This window comes from Anomaloglossus baeobatrachus, chromosome 2, assembly GCF_048569485.1.
Source record: "Anomaloglossus baeobatrachus isolate aAnoBae1 chromosome 2, aAnoBae1.hap1, whole genome shotgun sequence".
NCBI classification, from domain to species: domain Eukaryota; kingdom Metazoa; phylum Chordata; class Amphibia; order Anura; family Aromobatidae; genus Anomaloglossus; species Anomaloglossus baeobatrachus.
In genome coordinates, this window is record NC_134354.1 from 98,971,406 (window position 1) to 98,994,757 (window position 23,352).

Below are 23,352 nucleotides of genomic sequence, written 5' to 3' on the forward strand. Positions count from 1 at the left end.
CACTTGTGCCCTAGTTGTACACTTCACAGCTAGATTTGCATCAAGCACATTCCAAATCCACAAGCATTTACTCTCCCCAGGATGACACAGGGGTAGTAAATTCCTTGTGGATCCATGACTTGTTCATTTTGATGAACGTCAGTCTGTCCACATTGTGACTGGACAGACGCGTGCGCTTATCTGTCAGCACACACCCAGCAGCACTGAAGACACGTTCAGAGACAACGCTGGCAGCTGGACACGACAAAATCTCCAAGGCGTAACTGGAGAGCTCTGGCCATTTTTCAAGATTTGAAGCCCAAAATGAGCAAGGCTCCATTTGCAAAGTCATGGCATCGATGTTCATTTGGAGATACTCCTGTATCATCCTCTCCAGCCGTTGACTATGTGTCAGACTTGTTGTCTCTGGTGGCCTTGCAAAGGAGGGTCTAAAAAATTATGAAAAGATTCCATAAAATTGCTGTTACCAGCACCAGATACAGTCCTACTGGTACGGGTAGACTGTTGGAGATGACGAGACCGTCCCATGTTTGTCAAGTTACAACTGGAAGAATCACTCCCTTCACCTGCACGGTTGTTTGGTGGAAAAGCCGAGCTAAGATCGAGTAACAGCTTCTGCTGATACTCCTGCATACGTGCGTCCCTTTCTATGGCTGGAATTATGTCACAAAATTTGGACTTGTACCGGGGATCTAATAGTGTGGCAAGCCAGTAGTCATCATCACTTCTAATTTTGACAATACGAGGGTCATGTTGGAGGTAGTGCAACAAGAAGGCACTCATGTGTCTTGCGCAGCCATGCGGACCAAGTCCACGCTGTGTTTGTGGCATAGAGGTGCTAACCGTTCTTTCTTTCTCTGACATCTCCCCCCAACCTCTTTCAACTGAAATTTGACCAAGGTCTCCCTCATCTGCTGAGTCTTCCATGTCCATGGACAGTTCGTCCTCTATTTCTTCATGTTCTCCTGCACCTTCCTCAACATTTCACCTGCTACCATGCGCCCTTGTTGATCCCTGTCCCCCATGGTCCCATGCCTGCTGCGTTGGTGATGATGAACGTCTGGACCTTGGTGATGTTGTTGTCTCTTCCGCATATGAATCCTCCTGTACTTCCTCCCCTTCCTGTTGTCCCACCCCCTGACTCCGAATAGTGTTTAGCGTGTGCTCCAGCATGTAAATGACTGGAATTGTCATGCTGATAATGGCATTGTCAGCGCTAAACATATTCGTCGCCATGTCGAAACTGTGCAGAAGGGTGCATAGGTCCTTGATCTGAGACCACTCCATCAGGGTGATCTACCCCACCTATGCATCTCGTTGGCCCAGGCTATACGTCATGACGTATTGCACCAGGGCTCGGCGGTGCTGCCACAGTCGCTGTAACATGTGGAGAGTCGAATTCCAGCGTGTCGCCACATCGCATTTCAGGCGATGAACCGGCAGGCCGAAAGACTTCTGGAGAGATGCAAGTCACTCAGCTGCGGCGGTTGAACGGCGGAAGTGAGCAGACAGTTTTCGTGCCCTGGTCAGAAGGCCATCTAGGCCGGGATAGTGTGTTAAGAATTGCTGGACAACAAGGTTCAACACGTGAGCCATACAAGGCACGTGTGTCACCTTGCCCAGGCGAAGGGCCGCACCCAGGTTTGCAGCATTGTCGCACACGGCCTTACCAGGCTGCAGGTTGAGTGGAGACAACCATTTATTAAACTCGGACCGCAGAGCTGACCACAACTCCTCAGCTGTGTGACTCCTATTCCCAAGACATGTCAAGCTAAAGACCGCCTGATGCCGTTGCGCTCTGCTGCCAGCATAGTAATGAGGCGTGCGTGATTCCTTCTGCGCAGTGAGAACGCTGGTGGCCTGACCAGGCAGGCTTGGGGCGGAGGTGGAGGACCCAGATAAGGTGGAGGAGGCAGAAGCAGTGGCGGAACTTGGACAGAGGATTGACACACAAGTCGTGGGGACAGCAAGACTTGTGCAGCAGACCCTTCACCATCTATCACCAGTAGGGTGTCCCTGGAAAAATGCAGGTTTGTGAGGAAAGTGCAGTCGGAGACATGATGTTGCCTTCATCCAACGTTGGTCCTATCGATGTCTGAGAGAGCTGTACACACGCACTTGTTTCCCCTTCCAAACCAACTGACGACCTACCAAGCAAACTGCCTGTTGCGGTTACAGTGGTGGAAGTTGTGCGTGGAAAACCAGGTGTGACAGCTGTCCCCACAGTCCTAGAAGATGAAGAGCGCGCGGATGCACTGGAAGGGGCAGGCCGTGGATGGTTCGCTTCGCTAGGCCACATTGCAGCACGGTGAGCTTCCCACCGGGCCATATGATATTTATTCATGTGACGATTCATGGAAGAAGTTGTCAAACTGCTGAGGTTTTGACCTCTACTAACAGAATCACGACAAATTTTACACATCACATAATTTGGGCGATCTTTTTCTATGTCAAAAAAGGACCAGGCTAGGCAAGGCTTAGAGGGCATGCGACCTGCTGAGCCCCCCCGACTAGTGCTCAGAGGCAGAGTGGTGGCTGATGATGCAGTTGTAGACGTGCTACCAGTGCTCCGACTCTGTCCAGGAAGGCGCAAGGTAACTTCGTCGTCGGTTGCATCCTCCTCCACCGCCTCTGTTGACCTCCTCGAGTGCCTGACTGGGGGTTGACAGTAGGTGGGATCTAGAACTTCATCATCAATTGTTGTGTTTGCACTCCCCTCCCCCTCAGACCGAGCCTCTTCTTGCCCTGACCGAATATTTAAGTTGTCATCCCAATCTGGTATCTGCGTCTCATCGTCATCAGTATGTTCCTCATTGTCTATAACCACAGGTGTTACAGTTTGTGACAAAGGGTCAACATTATGCTCAGAAACTTGGTCCTCACGGCCTGAATCAGAGTCACAAAGGTTCTGGGCATCACTGCAGACCATTTCCTGGTCTGTACTCACTGTAGCTTGGGAGCAGACTTCTGATTCCCAGGCTATAGTGTGACTGAACAGCTCTGCAGACTCAGCCATCTCAGTTCCACCATACTGTGCAGGGCTGATGGAGACTTCAGAGCTGGGAGAAAGCAAGTTTGATTGGGATGACAACTCAGAGGACTGGTGTTTTTTGGATGCGGTAGTTGAGGTGGCGGAGAGGGCACTTGTTGGACCACTTGAGATCCATTCAAGCATTTTCCTTTTTTGGCCATCATCTACCTTTGTTCCAGTTGTTCGTGTCTGTAAAAAAGGGAGCACATCAGATTGTCCACGGTAAGTAGTAGACATCTTACTTTTGCTGGTAGATGGTCTATCTTCAGCAGATGATAATGGAGCTTTGCCACCTTCCCCACGGACAAACCCTTTTTTTCCTTTTCCACCACGCCTCTTCCCCTTTCCACCAGCATCTGTCATTTTGCCACTCATGTTGATTGCGACAAGATTGTGCACTGAAAATGTGGTAGTAAAAATTGAGAGGTGGTGTAGATTGCAGCGGTGGTCTAGCTTTATTAACAGCAGAATAATAAAGAATAAATATCCCTGACAATGCAACTACGGCCCTTAAACTGGCAGCAGTGTTTGGTAGTATAATGGCTTAGTAACAATGAGTTTCAGTGTGCAATGCAGGCAGACGTGCTGCAAATATCTTTGCACTAGTGGGACTATACAGAAGTCCAATAGCCACGTTTAGGATGCCACTAAGTTCACTCAGTGTTTGCTAGTATAATGGCTTAGTTATAATGAGTTTGAGTGTGCAATGCAGGCAGACGTGCTGCAAATATCTGTGCACTACTGGGACAATACAAAAGTCCAATAGCCACGTTTAGGATGCCACTAAGTTCACTGAGTGTTTGCTAGTATAATGGCTTAGTAACAATGAGTTGGAGTGTGCAAAGGGCAGGAGGGTACAGGGGCAGGGTTGTGGGTCTGGGTAGAGGAAAGGAAGCCTGCCTTTCTATCCCTCCTAATGGGGAAATGCAGCGAGGAAATCCCTGACCTTAGCTACACAGACGCTGTCATCTTCTGTAGCTGTTAAACTCTGTTTTCAGGACCTGTCACCTATGGCTCTGACCCTGCCGGTATGAGCCCTTAAAAGGACTGATAGAAAGTGCTATCCCTATGCTGTCCAGCGCTGTGTATGGAGCGTAATACAGCTGTATCGGCGATAGGAGCTGCGCCAGTGATGTCTGACACAAAGGACGCAGAAGGCAGATAATGGCGTGCTGGAGGAAAATGTCCGTTTTTATAATGCAGGGACATGTGACATGGACATCCTATCACACATGCCGTTGCTTCTCTGGCTAAAAGTCCACTTAGCTGTGTGTGTGTCTGGGATTGGCTGACATGCTGGCCCGCCCCACTACACGCGCGCGCTTAGGGAAGGAAGACAAGGAAAAAAAAAAATGGCGATCGCCATTATACAAACAGCAGTGATCTGAATGCGCTGTTCCCGCACACTATACACTGAAATGTCATAATAGTGTGAGTCACAGAGTGACTTACACTATTACAGCGGAAAGCCAGCTAGGAATTAGCTGGTTTTTTTTGCTGCTAGAACCGTTCTCGAACGTATCTAGAACTATCGAGCTTTTGCAAAAAAGCTCGAGTTCTAGTTCGATCTAGAACAGCCCCCAAAATCACTCGAGCCGCGAACTGGAGAACCTCGAACCGCGAACCGCGCTCAACTCTACTCATGACCTCCACACAATTGCAGTCAGAGGAAAGTGGGATCAAGCAGGTAACAGAAAAGCCTCTTCCCGAGGGGTCTGGCAGCAGCTTTTTGCCTTTTCCTGATATAAACACTTGCGCTCGGAGTGGGCATGTTAATGGCTACCATCAATTACATTACTGAAGGTTATAGCTTTCCCGTGTATATGACTAGTGACACAGCATCTTAGTCACGTGTCTCTTAGGCCCACTACAATTGAATTTATTCGGCACAGATGGCAGGTAAAGCAAGTGTGGGCCAGTGTTGTGGTTTATGAAGCTTTGTAATGGCCCACGTGCACGAACAAATGAAAAACTAGTGAATTACAGAACGCCAGGGAGGCAATTTCCCCAGAAAACACAACAAGATATTAAGTAAATATTTAAGAAGAATGAATCATCATCCTTTATAATCCCAGAATAATGAATGAATGAATCACCCAGCTCTTAGTGGTGCAGACACGGGTTACAATGACATTACGAGCCGGCTGCATGTAAACACACTGCGCCAACACCGCAGCTCCGACCTTTTCACGTCAGCATTAAGTAAACGCATCCTGCTCAGAATATTTTTTTTTTACTGCTCGTCAGACACAATGGCATAGTGCTCCGGCGTACAAGCCGCTTCTGCTTAACATCAGCATTATCCTTTTGTATGTCTGTGCTCCGGAAAGAAAGAGCCATAGAGCGAGTAATAAAGCACGGCAGTAATAAGAGCATTACACACAAAGCTATGGAAACCGATACAATATGATGAATATTGACATTGGTAAAGGGTTTCCTCATGTGACAATCCTAAAGTCAGGAATATATGGACACGAGCAAGACACAAGACTGTCATACCGAATCCTTCACCATGTGGTCAAACATGTAGTGATATTACCTATGATACATACCTCTATCCAAATTTGCTGTTTAAGAAGCCACTGTAGAAGGTGTGAGGCTCATAATTGTCTCTAAGGACTATTAATAAACAGTGAAAAGTTAAAAAAAAAAAAAAAAGTTAAAGAATGAAAGTAACTTAAAGTTCAAATCCGCACTTTTGCCGCATTAAAAAAAAATTAATAAACACATGTGGTATCGCTGCTTTCAGTTCAATCAAAATAAAAAAAATAAACACTGTAAGCAAAAAAAATTAAAGAACTCCAAAATTACGTTTATTTTGAATTCTACACTACCATAAAAAATGCTGTAACATGATCAAAAAGTCATACCTATCCCAAAAGGGTTAAATAAAAACGTCTTCTCACCCCGCAAAAAATAAGCCATCACCACAGCTCTATTGAGCGAAAAATGAAAAAACGTTACGGGTCTTGGAAAATGGTGACAACCCCCAATTTTTGGGGGGAAACTTTTGATAGTATTTTTCACCGCTAAAATGCAATTTATTTTTTTTAAAAACACTGGACATGTTTGACATCGCCGTCATCGTACTGATGAGGAGAATCAGAGTTTCTCCACATTTTGAATCCTTCCCCCGTTTTACAGTTTGCTATGTGGTAAAATGAATGGTGTCATTCAACAGTACATCTCATCCCGCAAAAAACAAGTCCTCATATGTCTGTGTACAGAAACAAAAAAAAAAAATAATGGCTCTGAGAAGAAGGGGAGGAAAAAATGAAACCACAAAAATGAAAATGATCCATGTCACAAAGGGTTTAAAACAAAAAACTAGGATATGGTGTATTGTGTGTAGTGGATCCAGCTGTATTAACTCATAACCAAAATCCATACGTCACCTTCCCATGTGGCTGAAGATGAGCAATTAGATATGTGCTGCCCTGTCCTGGAGTCCAGTCCGGGCCCCATAAGCATGTGCTCCAGGCATTCTTGGCCGGCATCCTCCATGTCTGACACTTGGTAGACCCTGCGGGGTCATGGCTTACGTCACATTGCTTCGTAAGCTCTAGAGGCAGCCAGGATGTCAGGCAAAGAATGCCAAGAGCAGAAGTGAAGAACGGTTTCCACTGAGGATCTGAATGGATGATGGGCAAGGGCAGCGCAAGCAAAATTACTCAGTATATATACACTCATGCAGTATATTTGTTGGGGATGCTGCATGAAAAATCTGCTGCTCAAATGCATTGACTCTGAATGCAGCCACACAATGATGATAACATATTTGCTGATGTCAGGGCATGCGGTTTATTTTTCTGGAGCTCCAGCATGGTTTGGGATTACTAGTATGTATGGGTTGTGAATGACGTCATGATTTGGCTAATGAAGACAAACAGATCTAGAACATCCTTTGTTTCATTAAAAGTACTGGAGCTTCATCAAACCATAAGGCTACATGCGCACGCTGCTTTTTTTGTCATTTGTCACAAAAACGCAGCAAAAACGCAGGGTGTGAAAAACGCACCAAAAACGCACCGAAAACGCACCTAAAATTACATGCGTTTTTTGTGACATTTCCAGGCTCTCTCTGACTAGGTGCAGTTTTGGCTGCAGTTTTGGCTGCAGTTTTTGAACACAAGAAGATGCAGCGTGCGCATGTAGCCCAAATGTATAAGATCTCTACACAATGGTGAACATTATGCTCAGCATTCGCAAGTGCAGCTGACATTGGCAGTGATGTGATCATCTTCAAGAGACGCTTCTAAGGCTATGTGCGCACTATGCGTTGAGTTTCTTGCAGTTGTAAACCATCCTCTGGCAGACATTGTCTTTGTCAAATTTGGTTTTGACCACAAAAACACTATAAATACGCTTGTATTTTTACCGCGTTTTTCCTGCGATTTACATGCTTTTTCATTGCTTAAAGTCAGATGCATTTTGAATACAAATACACTACTAAATAAAGTTTAAACATTCAAACACTATGAAAAAAACGGGGAAAAAGGATAACAAATATGATTAAAATCATGCACAAAATAGCTACCGTATTTTTCGGACCATAAGACGCACTTTTTCCCCCCAAATGTTGGGGGAAAGTGGGGGTGCGTCTTATGGTCTGAATGTAGGGCTGTGTGGAATGAGGGTGCTGCGGTGGAGCGGGTCATCGGGGGCATGAGCAGGCTGCAGCAGCGCCTGCCGTGACCACGTGGACTTGCTCATTTAATATGCACGCCCATCCTCCCGCCTATCATCTCTCAGCACTGACAGGTGGGCGGGATGATGGGCGAGGGATAAACAGCCGGCCCACATGATCACCCCTGGCAACTACAGCCTGGAGTGATCATATGCGGCTGTATTCACTCCCCCCCGTGCATCATCATCAGCGCGGGGTGCAGTGAATCAGTACACTCACCTGTCACCGTTCCCCTGCAGTACCGCAATCTCCTCCTGGCTGCCAGCGGCCGCTGAGTGGAGCCGTCCCCGTTCCCCTGCAGCACAGCGATGTCCTCCTGTTTGTGCGGCCGCGGCAGCCGCTGAGTGGAGACCAGCGATGCGCACAGCGATGACGTCATAGCTGTGCGCACGTGTCCACACGCAGCCACCGGCAGCCAGGAGGACATCGTGGTGCTGCAGAGGAATGGGGACGGTTCCACTCAGCGGCCGCCGGCAGCCAGGAGAAGGTTGCGGTACTGCAGGGGAACGGGGACGGCTTCACTCAGCGGCGCTGCCGCTGACACAGAGGGGAGGAGGAGCGATGCTGCAGGGAGTGAGGTGAGGTAAGGTAAGGTGAGTATGAACGTTTATTTTTTTTTATGTGCCACAGGATGCGGGCCATATACCAGCATGGGGGTGTATAGCAGGATGTGGGTATATTATGAGCAGAATGGGGGTATATTATGAGCAGGATGGGGGTATATTATGAGCAGGATGGGGGTATATAGCAGGATGGGGGTATGTTATGAGCAAGGATGGGGGTATATGAGCAAGGATGGGGGTATATGAGCAAGGATGGGGGTATATACTGTATATACAAGGCATGAGGATCATTACCAGGATAGGGTGTCTTAGTAGAGAATTTGGGGACATTACCCCCATAGCAGTGTCAGCAGCAGATCCTCGCCACATAATGTGTCATGACTCCATTTTTTGCTTAAAATTTTATTTTTCTATTTTCCTGCTCTAAAACCAGGGTGCGTCTTATGGTCAGGTGCGTCTTATAGTCCGAAAAATACGGTAATTTTATTAAAATTATAACTTTTATAATATTTATGCATAAAATAACGTTAAATTATGGATTTTCATAAATTTGTCGGACTATATGTGTGTGTAAAGGGACATATCATGCCCTTATTATAAAAGCAAAAACACATGCATTTATTTTGTCAAAAAAGCATGTTTTCTGCATCAAAAAAGCATCTAAAACACTAGCATTATGATTCAGGATGCGTTTTGAAAGTTCTCATTGACATTGACTCATTGTGCGCACAAGAAATCCCAATTTCCCATAGACTTTGTTTGGAAATCAAAACGCATGCATTTTGGCATTAAAATGCTGCAGTTCAAAACGCTGTGGAAACGCATAAAAAAAGCAAAGTGCGCACACAGCCTAACAAGCCACGATTATCCTAGTGGACAACTCCTATGAAGACAGGAATACTGTTATATACGGAAGTGAAGTTTTAAAGGATATCTGTCAGCAGGATTTTACCCCCCCCCAATCTATATTTTTTTATGATCATCTAGATCTTTCAAAGACAAGTCCAGCAATACCTTTACATGGCCAGTGCATTCCTCAAATACTGAGAAATCAGCAATTGAATTGATATGCAAATGAAGAGTTATGGTAGATCAAAAGCCTGTGTCACTCCAGCTCTATTCCCTGCCCAGTGCTACCTCCTCATGCTTTACTGACATCCTTCTCCATGCTGTGGGCCTTCAGGAGATAGAGGCATTAGTCAAGTAGGAGAAGACCGGAAATAGAGCTGGAGTGAGAAGGGTTCAGATCTACCATAGCCCTTCATTTACATATCAATTTAAACACTGATTTCTCATTTCTCCTGCTGGACTAATGCCTCTTTCTCCTGAAGACACATGGAGAAGGCCATCAGTCTAGCATGAGGAGGTAGTAGTGTGGGGAGAATTAGAGCTGGAGTGACAGAGGCTACAGTTCTACTTCAGTTCTTCAGCATCATTAATATATCAATTCAAATTTTAAATTGCCCAGTAATGGAGGAATGGATCAGCCATGTAAAATGTATTGCTGGATTAGTCTTTGAGAGCAGGATTTTATCTATTTATATGTGCATATAGCTCTTTCAGATTCCCATTAATATTTATGCTTTCTTCTATACATAAGAGTAATAAAAATATATAATAATCCAAAATGAAAATCTTTTGGTTTATGGTATGAAAAAAAACATTTAAAGGGAACCAATCACCAGGATTTTTGTATTTAAGCTAAAGCCAGTGCTATACTGGCACTATCAGGCTGATGCTATACATACCTGTTGTGGTCAGCTCGGATGTTTTAGGTTTTGAAATACAAAAAAAGTAAAATTTATAAAATCAGCAGCCTGTTGAGTGACAGCAGCTGAGGATCAGATAATATCTGGGGGGTATTCATAGTTATCCCCTCCCACTGATAGAATTAGCATAAGTATGATACAATCGACCTAGCAGGACCTGTGTGAGATCATGCCCATGTGACCTTGTATCCAGCTTTGTTGGCTGAGGCCCCGCCCCTTCTGGTCACATGGGTATGACCTCAGCATAGGTCCTGCTACGGACGATTGTATAATACTCATGCTAATTCTAACAGGGGGAGGGGATAACTATGAATACCCTCCAGATATTATCTGATCTTCAGCTGCTGTCACTCAAAAAGCAACTAATTTTATAAACTTTACTTTCTTGGATTTAAAACCTATACATCCGAGCTGACCACAACAGGTATGTATAGCATCAGCCTGATCGTGTCAGTATAGCACTGGCTTTAGGTTATATACGAAAATCCTGGTGATTGGTTCCTTTTTATTTAACTTTGCCATGTATATATATTTTATTAAATGTATGTGTATGTACATGTAATGTAGTGTGAGTGTGTTAATATACTCACCTACCACTGCTCTCTCTGGTGTCTAGTGCAGTTCTTATTCCCTTCTGAGTGACGTCATCACAAATGCGACTGATCGGCTCACTCTATACTCTATGCCTGAGCCAGAAGCCTGTTAGGGTACAGTTCCACTTGCGCATAGCTTCCGATGCGAGAACATTGGGAGCGACATGCTAATGTCCCTCTGCTGCGAGCATGAACCAAGGGTCATGCGACTGTGATCCGATCTTGCGATCATATCACAGCTGCGGAGAAGGAGGGAGCACTTTCTGCCCATCTCCTCCGCTGTCTGTCTCTGAGTACATCGAACTGCACTCGTATGACATGTGAGTACCGTGCGACGTGTCACAGGCACCTATACACTTGTATGGGGGTGCGTGAACAGAGACGCGCTGTTAAACACAGCATGCTACGATTCATTCCGCATGAGAAATCAATCGCAGATGGACACTGCCCCATAGTTTTGCACTGGTGCGAGTGCAGTTTGAAGTATTATCGTATTTAACTCGTCGATGCAAATTGCAAGTGGAACTGTACCCTCACAGTGTAAGTCTATGGAGCCTCGTTTTGATGTTCCATAGATTTACATTGTAAAAGCCACTTCTGGGCAGCGCAGAACGCATAGAGTGACCCTGAGAGTCTGCAGAGGGGTGACCTGACGGAGAAGAGGACAATAACGGTGCTGGACACCGGACAGAGCAGCGATAGGTGAGTATATTAAGACGCTCATACTACATTACATGTACATACACACGTTTAATAATAAAATATATATGTGAGTTCTTCTTTAAGCCACTGTGTATGTCTCAAATTCTACATTGCCAGAGGAGATTGCTGGCAGCGATGTTTCCTGAAATGGAGCTAGCATCCAATGTAAGGGAATCTACCACAGATCAGTGACCGCAGGAACAATGCCTCAAGGTGTCATTTTCATTATTTACAGTAATGAAATGTAATATGGAAAAAAAAGGCAATATATCCTTGAATGTTCAAGGTTATGGTATATTATTTATTGAGAAATTTCTGTAAACGCTGCTTATTCAGCAGAACAATGCAAAGATTGTGTGAGACATTTCAGAGTAACATAGTTAAAGGGACTGTCCTATAAAGAAAACCCTCATCCATATGCCATAAAAAAAGTATTACAATTTGGAGGACTGGGAATGAATTTTAGCCATTTTACACTTCAAATGTGGTTTTTCAAATAAATATATTTATCAATCCCCTCAACAATCCCAAAAATGGTGGTCCCAAACTCCCTGTGAATGGAGGGTTGTGCGGCTGCAGGACCACGGCTCCATTCACTATTATTGGGCTGACAGATAGCCGGTCATCAATGAATGAAGCTCTGGTCACTGGTGCACTATTGCGCCATTCTTTGGGACCCCTCTTCTCAGGATCAGTAAGTAAATTGGACCCCAAAAGATCAGACACTACCTATTCTGTGGCTAGATGATAAATATTGGGAAAAAAATCCTGAGAGAAACTATGCAACTAAAGTGTAAAAATGCAATAGGTTATAGAAATGAGCAAAGTTTTGACTTTATATTTGGTATGTACTGAAATAGTGACACTTTTCTATTTAGCAGTAAAAGTTACCATATTAAGTGCATTCATAAAGGTCCTCACTTTTAATTAATAGACTGAAGATGTGGCTCGGTGGTGATCTACATGTGAATGGAAGGTGGTGGATTCAGATATTGGGGGATGTAAATATACTCCAAAATTATATGATACCATTAAAAGAATACACGTGTCTATGACGGCTAGCCTTCTCAGCATTATGTGTGGTCATCAGTACAGAGGGTATCAAATATATAATTAAGAAGTGACCGTGATGCCGCATTCACAGATTCGTGAGTCACAGGCCGAGCACAGACCGTGATCTATAGGCTCTTTGCAGGTCCCCTAACCCAATAGTTAGCCCCGCATATGCCTAAAAGGCTGTTAAGTTAGGGTCCGGAGACTCGTGGAGAGGTCGCCCATCACAGTCTGTGCTTGGTCTGTGAGTGTGACATAAGGGGTAAATAAACAAGGCGACCATTTTTCATTGTATCAAGTGAGGCAAAGTATAAAGCAGTGATAGGTCTCTCCTACAATCCTCACAATGCAGACATATCCGCACACAGCCGCCTATCTACTGTCCTAGATGGACAGAAGTATTGGGACACACCACTTAATTCAGATTTTTCATTTAGTCCCATTACCACAGGGGTGTAAAATGCAGCCATCGGCCTGTCCTCTGCCTTTACTGAAGAGCTCACCGATACCAGCACGGTCCGGTAATAAGAGACAGAGGTGTAACAAGTCACTTTATGGCATGTCTTCCCTCCTAAATATTCCACCATCACCTGTGAATATTACTGACAAGTGCAAGAAACCGCAGCAACTCCGCCACAAACCATGTAACGTTACAGCGCAGGGGCACCGAGTGGCGAGGAGCAGAGGGCAGAAATGTCACTTACGTGCTTGATAACTCTGGCATTAACAGCAGCACAAATACTGTGTGCCGGGAGCGTCACCGCATGGGTATCAATAGCCAAGCAGCTGAATGCAAGCCTTACATCACCAAGCACAATGCCAAGTGATAAATGGAGGGGTTGTAACCACCACCATGGGACTCTGGAGCAGTGAACTTGTGTTCTGTGGAGTGATGGATTACACATATCTATGTGGCAGTCTGATGGACAAGTCCGGATTTGGCGAATGTCCGGAGAATGTTACCTATCTGACTGCATTGTGCAAACTATAAAATTTGGTAAAAAAGCGACAATGCTATGTAGGTATGTTGCAAGGCTTGGCCTAGACGCCTTAGTTCCAGGCAAGATAAAAGTAAAAGAAAGTGTACCACGTTTAGCAGTTATCCTCGATCTATAGGATAGGGAATAACCTCCTAATCCACGGGGGTCTAACTGATTGGATCCCCACCAATCCCAAAAGTCTGAATAGAGCAGTGGTCGATAATGCTGAAGACCAGATATACTCCATGTGACTGAAGCCGTGGTTGATCATGCATGCCTCTGCTCCAATCAAACTCTATGGAAAAGCCAGAGATGGCTGAGCGCAGGGTTTGGCTGGTCTCCAGGACTCCAATCAAGAATCAATTTAGAGGAGATACAGTTAGGTCCAGAAATATTTGGACAGTGACACAATTTTCGCGAGTTGGGCTCTGCATGCCACCACATTGGATTTGAAATGAAACCTCTACAACAGAATTCAAGTGCAGATTGTAACGTTTAATTTGAAGGTTTGAACAAAAATATCTGATAGAAATTGTAGGAATTGTACACATTTCTTTACAAACACTCCACATTTTAGGAGGTCAAAAGTAATTGGACAAATAAACCAAACCTAAACAAAATATTTTTATTTTCAATATTTTGTTGCGAATCCTTTGGAGGCAATCACTGCCTTAAATCTGGAACCCATGGACATCAACAAACGCTGAGTTTCCTCCTTCTTAATGCTTTGCCAGGCCTTTACAGCCGCAGCCTTCAGGTCTTGCTTGTTTGTGGGTCTTTCCATCTTAAGTCTGGATTTGAGCAAGTGAAATGCATGCTCAATTGGGTTAAGATCTGGTGATTGACTTGGCCATTGCAGAATGTTCCACTTTTTTGCACTCATGAACTCCTGGGTAGCTTTGGCTGTATGCTCGGGGTCATTGTCCATCTGTACTATGAAGCGCCGTCCGATCAACTTTGCGGCATTTGGCTGAATCTGGGCTGAAAGTATATCCCGGTACACTTCAGAATTCATCCGGCTACTCTTGTCTGCTGTTATGTCATCAATAAACACAAGTGACCCAGTGCCATTGAAAGCCATGCATGCCCATGCCATCACGTTGCCTCCACCATGTTTTACAGAGGATGTGGTGTGCCTTGGATCATGTGCCGTTCCCTTTCTTCTCCAAACTTTTTTCTTCCCATCATTCTGGTACAGGTTGATCTTTGTTTCATCTGTCCATAGAATACTTTTCCAGAACTGAGCTGGCTTCATGAGGTGTTTTTCAGCAAATTTAACCCTGGCCTGTCTATTTTTGGAATTGATGAATGGTTTGCATCTAGATGTGAACCCTTTGTATTTACTTTCATGGAGTCTTCTCTTTACTGTTGACTTAGAGACAGATACACCTACTTCACTGAGAGTGTTCTGGACTTCAGTTGATGTTGTGAACGGGTTCTTCTTCACCAAAGAAAGTATGCGGCGATCATCCACCACTGTTGTCATCCGTGGACGCCCAGGCCTTTTTGAGTTCCCAAGCTCACCAGTCAATTCCTTTTTTCTCAGAATGTTCCCGACTGTTGATTTTGCTACTCCAAGCATGTCTGCTATCTCTCTGATGGATTTTTTCTTTTTTTTCAGCCTCAGGATGTTCTGCTTCACCTCAATTGAGAGTTCCTTAGACCGCATGTTGTCTGGTCACAGCAACAGTTTCCAAATGCAAAACCACACACTTGTAATCAACCCCAGACCTTTTAACTACTTCATTGATTACAGGTTAATGAGGGAGACTCCTTCAGAGTTAATTGCAGCCCTTAGAGTCCCTTGTCCAATTACTTTTGGTCCCTTTAAAAAGAGGAGGCTATGCATTACAGAGCTATGATTCCTAAACCCTTTCTCCGATTTGGATGTGAAAACTCTCATATTGCAGCTGGGAGTGTGCACTGTCAGCCCATATTATATATATAATTGTATTTCTGAACATGTTTTTGTAAACAGCTAAAATAACAAAACTTGTGTCACTGTCCAAATATTTCTGGACCTAACTGTATGCATGCTCCATCACCGCTCAAGCCCGGTTTTGGGGGATCGGTGGGGATCCAAGTGATTGGGAAGTTTTACCTTACTCTAGGCATAGGAGATGATGTATCTTAATTCTTCACCTTAGGCCTCCTCACATGTCTGTGATTCCGGTACATATGACGTCTGTTTTCATACGTACCGGAGACACGGACATATGCAGACCCATTAGAATCAAATGGGTCTGGCACACATCCATGTTTTCTCGCAGACGAGTGGTCCATGTGCTGCACACGCGTGTTCGTGTGTTCCTCACGAAGACAAATCCGTTTTTCTCCGGCAGCACTGATGTCACATGGACCACACACTGAGGTGATCCGTGTGACACGTACCAGAGAAAAAACATGTCTTAAATAAAATGATTTTGTATACTCACCTGTTTCCAGCGCTGCTGTTTTCGGCACTGCTGTCACTTGCTTACAGGCCCGCTCATTATGCTCATGAATATTCACTGCATCGCGGACCCGGAAACAGTAGCACCAGGGAACGCAGCACCAGGGACAGCAGCGTCGGGAACAAGTGAGTAAAAGGTTCCTGCTCTCCGTGTGCTATCACGGATAGCTAACAGTGAACACTTGTGTGCCAAAACCATGGCACACGGATGGGTCATATGCACCTTCAACACAGCCGTGCAAAACACTTAAAACAACTGGACCGTTCAAATTTGTGGGAAAAGTTTGGGGAAGGTCCTTTTCTGTTCAGGCATAACTTTACCCCTGTGGACGCAGCAGGGTCCATAAAGGCATGGTTGGATAGATTTGGACTGGTCCACACACAGCCCTAATCTCATACCCGTTTGTGTATTACTTGGTTGGCGATTCATTTGAACATTATATGTCTATTTCGCAATCAGCCGTTATTCCTGGGGAAAATGGCAGTCAATGATTTCCTGCTGGTTCAGTACAAATTTAAAAATTTAGTCTTGATTAAAAATCTACCATTTGTGTCCACAGTTCATAGACAAGACTCGCGTGTTCATAGCTGCAGACTACAAACCCTGTGTGATGTCGAAGTCATACGTTGCTCCATAGGAGCTGTAGACACAAAACGGCAGGGTACATATACCGTAATCAAAATTATTTACAAAGAAGCCATTGTACTTGTGCTGAAGCATGAGCATAGTCTGCTCTACCTCCGCCAACTGATGACACTCTTCTCTCCCCATTGGTTTTGTATAGAATTATTGAATGCAACAATCTTCGGTCCTTTCCTTCACCTATTCACTTATAGGGCACATATCCTTAAATACTTATTTATAGGATTAATAGTAAGTCATAGCACAGAATCGGTTATTACCGGGCTAATCCCACAAGAACACAGCTACTGTGAGTGACGTAGGTTCAGAGACTCGTCCATCCTTTTTAGTTCTTCGATGGAATGAGGTCAAAAATCCCGGCGTCTCCGTTCTATCGGATACCATTCCCGGCATATTAGCAGCGAATATTACTTCTATCTCCACTGTCATTCAGAGGAATCAGGCGCTTTTCAAGAGAAAGTGAAGTTGAACTTTCATTAGAAAATGTATGAGGCGGCCTGTGGCTGCATAATCAGCGCTCGGGTTCTGATACGGGGGGAAAATGACTATTCCAAATAGAGATTTTCTGTGCGGAGTATTATTACAGCGGGGCGGCTACTAAAGTGGCAGATTTGTCTCAATTCTGTCACTTTTCATGCAATCGGGGAACGTCCACAGCACAAAAAGAAAGGATTTTATTCTGTGGTGGAAAAGGGCCTTGTGGGTATCGCTGTGGAGAGAAGGGTGGGCTCCGCTGCATCCACACAGGCCAGGACTTCAGCTCATTTGACTCAAGTTCGCTGTGATAGTTCCTTTATATATAAAGGGGTGTGCTTCAGTCACACATTGCTCCTGGCCTGAAGAAAAAAAAGAAGAGAGACTATGCCAACTCCTGTGGGAGCCGCTGTCACCAGGAGCACTATGGACAATGTGCTTTGAGATGCCAATCATTTTACCCAGAAAAATGGCGATCCGCAGAGCTAGCGAACCCCTTAAGCGATCACTATGTATATGTCTCAATAAATATCTATTCCCCTATAAATACAATACGTGTGTGTACGCGGGAGAGTGAGTGTTACTGGGATAGGTGTGTGGCTTGTGTGTGACTGGGGTGTGTGAGTTTATACACACGCACATTATACATACACAGTAATATAAACACATGCGCACGCATATACACACATACGCATATACACACAGACACATACGGGCACATATATACACAGACACATAGGTGCGCGCATATATAATATATATACACACACGCATGTATACTGTATATATACATACACACACGCATAAATATATATATAATATACACACATACACACACATTATATGAACACATATATATATATATATATATATATATATACACACACACACATACCTATACATTATACATATATATATATATATATATATATATATATATATATATACACACACACACATATATATATATATTATAGATATATATACACATTTATACACACACACACACACATACAGTATATACACACACACAATCATATACACACACACACACACACACATATGTAAATGCATACATATATAAGATTTTATTATTTTAACCAAAAAACAGCTGTGTAAGTGTAGTAAATGAAAGCTGCACATTTAACCCCTCAGGTCGCTCATCACTATGCACGCTATAATACACAGCGTAGGACCCTCAGAGTGACAGGATCTCAGCGGCTGACCCACCACAGCAGACAGTCGCCTATGTCTATTGTTTGGTCGGTGACCTGAATGCATCAGTCTGCAGTATGTCTGACCCTCCCTGAACGCATGCTCCAGTCATACACAGACGTCCCCATAATTGCTTAGAAACTAGTTTCCCCCATTAGGAACGCCCCCGCCACCGGGCAGACTTTACAGTGATAAGACTTCCAACTAAATGTCAATGCACAAGCATCAATGAAGTCGAACGCAAATTCCACGAAACCCAGAACTCTCATCCTCTCCCTCTGGACCAGGAGACACATGGACGAGTATAAAACCCTTTTACAACTGTATTCTCCATCCCAGCACTTTGCAGAGGATGAATGCTCCGTTCTCACCAGCCACTGTCTACAAGTAACGGAAGACAAAGAGCAAAACAGCCGGAGCCGAACAGCAGGAACATGGCTATAGAAGACAAATGGAAGAAAAGACACAATAGGTAATGACAGCCTTGTGCAATGAAGCTTACAATCAAAAATGCAACGGCTACCGAAAGCTTCTCCTACATGACCGCGAGAAACTGCTTAACATTCCCATGTAAGAGTGTAGTTCTGAGTGACAGATTGTCTCCCAAATTAAAGGGATATGAATGAAATACTAGTGCGTCTGAAGGATGCCTTCACTCCTAGCAATATATCGGAAATCAAAGATCACACATAAATCACATGCAGAAGAAGAAAAGCATGCAGAAGAGAAAAAAAACACTTTACCATAAGTGCAATTACAGCAAAGACGGAAGATCAAGAGAATTTCCATTGCCCCAGCATCCAGCCATGTCTCATCCCATCCCCAGCCGGCACAAGCCAATCTGCCAGCTTCAGCACAATAGCAGCCACCTAACATGCAGGCGAGCACATACTCACAGACATGCACTCCATGCAATGAGGAGAGGTGGGAGGGCCGGGGAGAGGAGGAGCGGGACTGGGAGGAGTGTGCAAGGTGGACATCAGTGGCATTTTAAGAGGGATTTAGAGAAAATTCTTTCCTCCTCACTTCAAGGCGTTTTACGGAATGCATTGTCCCCAATGTAATCAAATCAATAGCGAGTGCACACAACCGTGCCGAAAACGAGAGGGGATCTAGAGCAAGCATAAAAGAGCATTAGACAGCTGAGCGAATCAATGATGTCATGAAGGAATTCATTGAAAAAAAAAAAAAAACTTAAACTGAGGAGGGGTAGACGGCAGGGCATGACAAGAAGGGCAGCTCCAGAAGCAGAAGAGCCACACATGTCACTCATATAGTGCGGCCACTGCTCTGGCACATAAAGGGTGAGTTAACTGAACTGGAGTCCTGGGCAGATAGCGCTAATCAGGGCACGGTTATCGCTCATGCCCTAGCTAGCAATGGCAGAAGTCACCTTGAGAAAATGTGTTCCCTATGATGGCTCAGCTCAAACAGCAGATGTTCACATCGGCAAAGACACAGCGGAGAGAACATAGGTGATCATAGGATGAGACTGAAGCAACAGACACAAAGACTGGAATACAGGAGGGACAGGCAGAGACGGGCTCAGTACCTTCCATGGTAACAGATGTCGGCTGCTCTTTTGAGTCCTTGGGTCCTTTCACCTTCAGATCCTGAAAAAGACAACTCAAGTCAGAAGAGAACAAAAGGAAGCGTCATCTTTATAAGATCAGCACATCTGTACAGGGTCCGGAGTGAAATAGTTAGATGGCAGTTTACCCAATTCTACACTTCTTTAGTAGAAGAATAGTATAAATGAACTGTGCCATGCATTTCACAGCAGTCTTCACCCCCATACCAATAATACTGACTCCTACACATAAGGGTGCTCAATGACACTGCGCTAGAGGGTACCTGTGCCCACTCAACCCACAGGGCAGACAAGTCCCACTCTGGTATATGTAAATCAGCCTGAGTGCCAACATACCACGGAGCCACTTGCCATTAGTCATATTATGGATTGAGTGAGGATTGATTAAATTAGTCCACCACAATATTGGAGCAGTATGTGCAAAAAAACAGATTTTTACATCATGCACCATATGTATTATGGGTTTTAGACTCTTTCTGCACCATGATCAGTATAGGGAAATGGCCGCGACAAAAAGAGGTTTTGCTTACCATGGGGACATGATCCAACGTCAACGCAATGCACTAATATTGTGATGTCCATCTCTGGCACACAGTAAGCCAACTAAAAAGTGGTGTAAACTTATAGGAGACAATCTTAAACCCTAGTGACTAGGGGCAGACATATTGTTGGCGCAGCCGCACAGGGGACCAAGAGGTAAGGGGACCCATTTCCCCTTCCAAATCAGAAGGCATTTTGCATAATGATAAGCCATAGGACTGCAAAGGGCCCATATGTGGTTCTTCCACAGGGGCCCTTTTCGGTGTTTGTCTGCCAGTGCATGTCACCTTAATGACCAAGCTTCATTTTTCAATCTGGAGGTGTTCTTTCCACTAAAAATTGACTCCTATATGTGGTCAAAACACTGTCGTTTGTACACAAGGCACAGTTGGTAGACGAAGGAGCGTTAATTGATTTTTGGACTTCAAACATGGCTGGAATAGATAGTGTATGACCATGTCACATTTGAAGAGTTCCTTAAAGTGAACCTGTCAGGTCCAATATGCACCCAGAACCATGAGCAGTTCTGGGTGTATATTGCTAATCCCTGCCTAACTGTCCCTGTATATACTAGCATAGATAAAAGTATTTCTATAGATCCTTTATAATGAGTGCAGGGACTAGTCGCAAGAATGTTTGTTCCCGCACTCATTCCGCCCTCTTAGCATGTTATCATGCCTAAAGGGGCATGCTAACATGCTATTCAATGCCCATTGCCCAGCATCATCGGTGGTGACACGCATACCTGTGTCCATTGTCAGCACTTCAGATGCCGGCTTTAGGGTCAGTGCGCATGATCAGAAATCCGTGCACTTCCGGTCATGCGCACTAGACCTCTATGAAGGTACGCACGTCACCACTGATGGCACTGGCAATGGGTATTGAATAGCATATTAGCTGTTGGTGTGCGTACATGCTAAGAGGGCGGAAAGAGAGCAGGAACGAATGCCCGAATGTGACTAGTCCCTGCTCTCATTAGCATATCATAAAGAATTTTTAGAAATACTGTTTGTAAAGATCTCTTTATGTACGCTACTAGGTACAGGGTCAGTTAGGCAGGGATTAGCAATATACACCCAGAACTGCTCGTGGTCCTGGGTGCATATTACACCTGACAGGTTCACCCTAAGTGCCAAACAGCAGAAAAAACAACAAGTGACCCAATTTTGGAAACTAAACCCTTTAAGGAATTTATGTAGGTTTGTGTTGAATTTTGAATTCACATGTTCATAAAAAAGAGATTTATAACATTGAGAGGTGAGAACAAATTGTTTTGCTTTGTTTTTGTTTTTTTCAGGTAAGATGACGTTTTAGCCCTTGTGAAAATTGTTGTGCAATTTTTGCCAAATGCAGTAATGGCCTGTATGTGGTAGAAAGCTAATGTTTGGGCTCACGGCAGTGCTCAGAAATGAAAGAGTGATATCTGATATTTTAAGAGCACATTTGGCTGGGGTAGATTGCATGTGTGCATTGGCAGAGCCCCTGAGGTGCCAAAACAGTAGAAATCCCTGGATTTTTACTGGCAAACCATAGAGAGACATGTCGCTTTTCCAGAGCCCGTGAGCGATCTGTGACATGGAAATCCTCTATACAGTTGACTGAATACAAATCCACATCACAGACTTATAATTTCTAAAAATTAAAAAAAAAAAAAAACCTGCATCACTTCCTTCACTCTTCACAAATACTTGCTACTTAGTTTGGTATATCACAGAAAAATTCCAATAAAAAACACAAGTAGGACAACTCCCTTCTCATTCCCCATGTTTGCCCCCGTTCAAATAATAAAAAAAAAAGCCTAAACTCCCCTCCCGTGCCGATGCTGTTCCAGCAGTGTCCCAGGGCTCAAGTGACATTGTGATGTCACGCGAGCCCCCGCGCCCAGTCACCGCCGGCTTCTCTCTCCCCGCCTTCAAAATGCATAAGGAATCAACAGCAAGGTAGGGCTGCGGCAGCCACTCACCTCCTAATAATTACCTATACGTCATGAACGTCAGCGATGAGCGCTAATTTCTAGCAGAGCCGGTGCAGCAGTGCGTCAGCTGTAACACATAGCGAATACCTGCTGCCTATCTGCCTGCTGAGGAGGGGAGGGGTCATTTTCTTATTCCTCAGCACCATAAAAAGGAAGCGCTGAACAAGAAGGGTTCTCAATGACCTCAGTAAAAAGCGTATTGGTCGTCATTTAGGGGTTAAAATTTATCAACTAGTTTGATTAATCTGGCACATTTTAGGAATGTTTAGTTAAGGTTTTCAGATCTAAGAATTAGACCTAATTTGTAACTCTGCCCCAATGATGAAAGGCTACTTAGCAATGGAGCTCTGAATGATACTCTCTAATGTGCCACGGGGACTGAAAATGCTTCTGTGGTACATTTAGGTCAGAGGTTCCCAACCGCGGTTTCATGGGTCTCTGACACGAGCTTGCAGCAGTCAATGGTTTTTGACAAAAGGCGAATTTGTATACACAGCACCATTAGATGACAGGGATTGTGCAAAAGCACCCGGCAGTGGAGTAACTACAGGAGCACCAGGCGATCCAGTTCGCGACGGACTGCTCTGCCATAACAGGCCATTTATTTCCAGCACACAAGACCCTCACCTAGCTGGTGTCAGGAACTGGGTGCAGGGCCCTGAAGACAAGAGAAGCAAAGAAGAAGATTTAACATGGATAAGGCTAGTTTCACACTTGCGTTGGACAGGATCCGTAGCATTGCGTTGTGTGACGCATGCAACGGAAGCGTTGCATATAGTGGCACAACGGATGCTACGGATCGTACAAAATAACGCAATCCGTTATAGGTTTTTTTCCTTGACTTTACACATCTGAGCATGCGCAGTTGTGTAAAGACGGATGTGTTAACGGAATCCGTCACCATAGGCATCCATTATAAAAACAACGGACGCCAAATGGATTCCTGCAGGTTGCGTTTTTTTTTAACCTCCGCCAAGCGCAGAAAAACGCTATATGCAGCGTTCCATCCGCCCGACGCAGCGTCAAAATAACGACGCTGCGCGTCCAGCGGATGCAACGCAGACACTTGCGTTACAGTGCGTCA

General features: G+C 44.6%; 1 protein-coding gene across 7 annotated transcripts in view; it reads right to left on the reverse strand.

Annotated features, from left to right (window-relative positions):
• The window catches only part of ABR (ABR activator of RhoGEF and GTPase), a 551,973-nt gene that overhangs the window by 141,045 nt on the left and 387,576 nt on the right, over positions 1 to 23,352 (reverse strand). For 6 of the 7 annotated variants that reach the window (XM_075335215.1, XM_075335218.1, XM_075335216.1 and 3 more), the window contains one exon: positions 19,715 to 19,775. In XM_075335215.1, coding sequence (XP_075191330.1) covers positions 19,715 to 19,775 — 61 coding nt within the window. Of the gene's footprint in view, positions 1 to 18,905; positions 18,993 to 19,714; positions 19,776 to 23,352 lie in introns of those variants that run through there. The other variant, XM_075335222.1, reaches the window with a different exon arrangement.